This window comes from Candoia aspera, chromosome 4, assembly GCF_035149785.1.
Source record: "Candoia aspera isolate rCanAsp1 chromosome 4, rCanAsp1.hap2, whole genome shotgun sequence".
Classification (NCBI taxonomy): Eukaryota; Metazoa; Chordata; class Lepidosauria; order Squamata; family Boidae; genus Candoia; species Candoia aspera.
The window spans coordinates 113,064,314-113,070,284 of NC_086156.1; the positions used below are offsets into that span (position 1 = coordinate 113,064,314).

The following is a 5,971-nucleotide window of genomic DNA, read 5'->3' on the forward strand; positions in this document are numbered from 1 at the left end:
CCGATCCCTTTTACTATGAGGAAAGCCAGGATGGATGAAAGACGCGTCACTGGCTAAAACAATCTTGGTCTTCTTTTGACCGATTGATAATTCTGAAAAAAAATCAAAGACAAAAAATTAACTTACTTTCATAGATGCAACGGATGGAAAGCAATGATAAGGAGGAAGATCTGTCCTAACAGCCAGGAACCAGGCTGAGACAAGGAACAGGTCTCTAGTCTTTTATTACTGCTACATAACAGAAAATCCTAACAAACTGAAGAAGCGTGGGAAAAACCCAGACATATAAACCCCAAAGGTTAAGGCGGGCTCGATCTGCATCTCTTGGAATGGCTACCTATTTCCTCAGTACTACGCCTGCGCTTTACAGCCTGGAGGGGAGCCCCCTGCTCGCCATCCTCACTCATGACATAACCCTCCCCTCCAGATTCACATTCCATTTCATCCCCCTCCCTTCCAGAGTCTTGATAAGATTCCACGTCTCCTTCTAAGGTCCAATGGGAACTGGGCAACGATGGAAAGTCTTCAAAGGAAAACTCCTCCAAGGACGAATCAGTGCTGCTCTCCATTTCTGATAATGCTTCTGGCCCAGGTGGCTGCTGCTGGAAAATAGCTAGATAATTAGAAGAGTCATCCCCCCTCCCCCCTGGGAAATGCACGCCTGAGGTGGAGGGCTGTGGGCCCCCCCTCCTCTGTAACTGGAGTCAAGGCTTCAGGCGGGGGTGGAAAGTGCAAACTTACGAACTCCTCTGCTTCGGATTCCTCTGCTTGCTCAGCCAAATGAGGAATCTCTGGTAGAGTGCGAGGCTTGGGTTTGTGAGGGAAAAGCTGATGGAATCGATGAACCAGTGCTGGTGCATGCGCATCTCTGGCATTTTCCCACGTGCACTCTTCCTCAGGGTACCCTTTCCAGTGTATTAAATATTGGATGCCCCTTCCCCTCTTCCTAGAGTGCAGAATTTCCTCGACTTCGTATTCCTCCCCCCCCTCCACATTTACTGGAGGTGGGCGGGGGATTTGCGAACGTAAGGTACTTGGGGGAGGGTCTTTGGCTAGCAAGGCTCTCTGAAACACTGGATGGACTTTTATGGATGCTGGCAGCTGTAAATGATAAGCCACTGGATTTATCTGCTGTACCACGGTGAAAGGGCCCACAAACGTAGAGTCCAACTTCTTGAAGGGCCTGGTAGAGGTCAGAAACTTGGTAGAGAGCCACACTTTGTCTCCTACTGCAATCGCTGGCCCCTCTTGTCTGTGAGCATCTGCAGCTCTCTTGTAAGCACTCTTTGCCCTGTTCAGCTGTTCCTTTAACAACTCCTGTGCGGCTTGTTGCTCTTTAAGAAAATCGGCCACGGCTGGAACAGTTCCCTGCTGAGAGGAGTTGGCAAGACCCGAGGGTTAACCCCGTAGAGTGCTTGGAAAGGAGACATCTTGGTAGAGGATGGCACAGAGCTGTTATAAGTAAATTCTGCCATGGGGAGCAGGGCTGGCCAATTGTCTTGCTGATAAGTCGTGTAACACCTGTGATACTGCTGTAACCATTGGTCAATTTTCTCACCTTGCCCATTATTAGCTGGATGATGCGATGATGATAGGTGGATCTGGACCCCTAATGACTGGAAAAGGGCCCTCCAGAACCTGGAAGTCAACTGAGGGCCTCTGTCACTCACCAAGTGATTTATCATGCCTCTATACCTAAAAACATGGTCCATAAATCAACTGTGCTGTGGCTTGCGCAGATGGGAGGCCCTTGCAAGGTTTAAAATGTGCCATTTTAGTGAAAAGGTCCACCACCACTAGTATGGAAGTTAGCCCCTGGACCGGGGGTAAATCAGTGATGAAATCCATGGAGATTGTATCCCAAGGCCTAATGGGGGTGAGTAGGGGTTGGAAGAGTCCTGTGGACTTCCCTGAGAGAGGCTTGGCTCATCTACTGGTATGACAAGAAGCCATGTAGCCCTTTATGTCTGCAGTCATCTTAGGCCACCAGTAGTTTCTCAGAGCTCTATGGAGAGTTTTGAAAACACGTCCATGGCCTGCTGTTTGATGGTCATGGCAAAATCTCAGTACTTCTTCCCTCAATGAGGGGGGAATGTATAACTGCATGCTATGCCAGCAGATTCCTGCCTCCACATTAAATGGGGAGGCAGAGTTTTGCGGGCCCCTCTGGAGGTCATCCATCCTGGCCATGGCATATGGGTCCTGTTGCTGCTGAACTCTGACTCTTGTAAATAGGTACTCTGCTTGTCTGTCTGCTGCTAAAATCTCTGTCTGGTTGCCCCTCATAGATTGCTAAAACTTGTGAGGTTGTAATATAGTAGCCTGTACCTCCTGGTGAGTAGCGGAGGTTGCGTGAATGGATCGAGACAGGGCATCTGCCAAACAGTTCTGCGCCTTGGGTCCATAAGAAATAACAGAATTGAAATTGGAGAAAAACTGGCTCCATCTGATTTGGCTTGAGGTGAGGGATCTGGTATTTTGTAGAAACTGTAAATGCTTGTGATTGGCGCAAACATTCACAAGAAAGGTTGCACCTGCTCGCCAGTGCCTCCACTCTTGAAATGCTGCTTTAATTGCTAGCAACTCCTTGTTAAAAACATCATAGTTTCTCTCTGCTGGTGAGAGCGTGCGGGAGAAAAATGCACAAGGGAGCAATGTATTCTCTGTTTTGTTAGTATATTGCAATAACACAGCGGCAACAGAAAAATCTGAAGCATCTGAATGCATTATGAATTGCTTCGTGGGATCGGGATACTTCAAACACAGCTGGGATGCAAAGACCTGCTTAAATTCTTGGAAGCCTGCTTGTAATGTGTTGATCTGGAGATCTACTCATTTTTGATGCTTTTGCAATGCTGCTGCCTGTTGTTGGATGGCTTGCCAAATTTCCTGGTTTTCCGAAGACATTTTCCCAAATGTCTCTTCCTTTTTTTCCCCCTCCCTCTTTCAATGGGAGTAGAGAGTTTGTTAGGATTGATGTCCTAACCGTCAGGAACAACACTGAGAAAAGGAATAGGTCTCTAGTGTTTTATTACTGCTACATTGGACAGAAAATCCTATCAAACTGAAGAAGGGTGGGAAAAACCCAGACAGAAAACCCCCAGAAGTTAAGGCGGGTCTGATCTGTGTCTCTTTGAATGGCTGCTTAATTCCTCAGTACTACGCATGTGTTTTCCCCCCTGGATAGGGGCCCCCTCCTGCTCGCCATCAGTACTCATGAGAATTAGCCTCCATTCATTAGACGGAACAAGAATGATCCTGTGGCTAAACTTGGTTTCTTTACTAGCAGTCCTCAGAGGTAATACTACCATCTACACAGAGTTTCTTTCCATTTTAATTCTTGTATACAGTCTAAAAATAAAAAGTCTAGTTTTATGGGCACTCCATATTTATAGAAAAGTCTCCCATATTTTTTCTTTTGAAATCACCTAAGCCAACCCATTCTGTATCTTAAGAAGCCATTACATAATTCTTGTTGGGTGCTTGCCAATCTTAGTGTCAAGAACTTAAATGACACATAAACCATTACTTGTTTTATTTCTCATATCCTGACATTATAGGCTTTCCTGTAAGAACTTGCCCATAATTTCAAAAGAGTTTCAAAGAAATCTGTCATGTGAATGGAGAGAGTGACTCTTTATCCAAAGATATTTGTACATTAAGGGACAATTCTCCCCTCCCCTCCTCTCCTCTCCTCTCCTCTGCTCCCCTCAGTGGAATATACCTTCAAGGAAAACTGGAAGGTCAATGCACCAAGTGCCTCTTTTTTTTCCGGAGGACCCTATACTCAGTTACTGCTTCTGCTTTAACTGAACCATACAAAACAGCCAAAAATGGTCCAGCGTATGTAGAGATGGAATTTGCCTAGGAAAAATGGAATAAAATTGGAAGAAATAAAGAAAACTAAAAAGAGGATAAAATTATGTTTTCCTCTAAGTCTCATCTTTAGCAAAATCTTTTGCAAATGAATGGTAGAAGAAGCACAAGAGGTGCTAAGAATTATTCTCCTATCAGAGAGAATAGAGAACTGGTACAGAGCAGATTTTGACCAATGATAAGCCCTTCCATCCCGCTCTGCCTGGAGTAAAAGGAGGGCGAGGGAAGAACGAGGGGGACCTGCTTCAATCTGGCTGGAACAGCCTCTTTTGGTTGGAGGTCTGCAGAGAGGGTCTGGCTCCCCACCAGTTAGGGATGGTTTGAACTAGACGACCGAGATGGTCCTTCCCAACTCGTTTTTACATGATTTCATGATATTTAGGAGAAAAAATAAGAATACACGACCTGAAGAAAATACAATATCTCATAGAATAACCCATCAAAAGTAATTTCCTATCATATAACAAAAAAGCAGCTTTGGATTTCTCCCTGGACCGTAAGTTCCCTGGAACTCTTTCATTTCTTCTGAGAAATGAAAGAAATTACCATTTTTCAATACAAGAATCTCCTGGGAAAGTTATGGAGATGCCTCCCCTCCTCAGGTTTTCCACCAGGGGGCAGTGTTGCCACACGGAATGTGTGAGGTGGGGGTGGGGGTGGGGGAGGGGGACAAAGGAAGGGTCTACAGGCCTTGTCTCACTTCGGAGGGATCATTATATTTACTCACATTTTCCTAAGAGATCATTGAAGGCAATTCAGAGATATTTAACATCCCAGGAGATTTCATTCCTCACCATGAAGCCACATGTGAGTTGAGAACAGATGTGCTTTCCTAAATATAGAACAAACTGAATTGTGTGGAAAATGCAAAATCATTTATTTGTGTTTCTCATTCCACGGACTAAGTGTAGGATAGGGAGTTTTATTAGTATTTTTATGAATCAACTCTGGGCAGCTAATAACCCATAAGAAGACCATACAAAATGGGAACCGACCCCCCCCCCCCCCCATATACCGTATGTAATCCATAGAGTTGCCGAATAAAAAAAACCAAACTAATCAGGAACACTGTACAGGCTTCCAATACATTTTTTTTTTCTTTAATTCCAACTTTCAGACTTGGATGTTTATGTAAAATTCAAATGTAGCTTATAAATTGGTCCTTATGGCTTGGTCTTCATTCACTTATTTTGGGGGTCTTCCAAAGAACGTGGTCAAGGGAACAACTGTGGAGCAACCATCCTGAACTCCGATCTGCCATCCTTTCCATGTCCGGGCTCTAACGAGGCTATTTAAGGAAATTTCACGGCATGATTTCTTCCTATCACCTTAAAACCCTTAGTTGAATTGAGGAGGGTCTGTCAGATCTTGCTTTAATTATTCCAGTCTAAACTGCCCTTTCTCCTATGTCCTGTATGTGAAAGGTGTGTTGAAAGACATCTATACCTCAATGCCCCGAGGGGCTCTTTTATGCTGAGCTATATGTAAATCGGGCCACAATTTCCCCTTTAAAGGAGCCCCAGGGTGTCTCTTTTCGGGCTACCCCCACCAAAACAAAGTTCCTGCAGTCTCCCAAACCCTCACCTGTCAATTCTCCTCCAATCATTAGAGGGAGCAAAAATGATTCTGTGGCTGAACTTGGTGTCCTTCCTAGCAGTCCTCAGAGGTAACTGTTTCTATCATATTCAGGTCCTTTCCATCTTAATACTTGTATACAGGAGAACTCATTGCAATAACTTTAATTTTAGGTGTCCAATCTGCAGCCCAGTTGGTGGAGTCTGGAGGGGACATGAGAAGGCCTGGGGAGTCCCTCCGTCTCTTCTGCCAAGCCTCTGGGTTCACCTTCAGTGACTACAGCATGTACTGGGTGCGACAGGCCCCAGGGAAAGGGCTGGAATGGGTGGCTTACATAAGGCATGATTCCAGTACTATTAACTACTCGGAAAACGTCAAGGGACGCTTCACCATCTCCAGGGACAACTCCAAAAGCCAACTCTATCTGCAGATGAACAGCCTGAAGCCGGAGGACTCGGCAGTCTATTACTGTATGGGAGACACAGTGGGAGGAAGTGAGTCTGAAGCCTGGCAAAAACCT

General features: G+C 45.3%; 1 gene segment (V, D, J or C); it reads left to right on the forward strand.

Moving 5' to 3' along the window:
• Window positions 1-3,252: 3,252 nt before the first annotated feature.
• On the forward strand, window positions 3,253-5,971 carry LOC134495885 (Ig heavy chain V region 3-like; the record flags this gene model as incomplete). The annotated part of the segment is given in 2 exon segments: window positions 3,253-3,298; window positions 5,625-5,971. Coding segments are annotated over 2 exon segments (393 nt in total), but the record flags the coding sequence as incomplete, so codon positions are not given.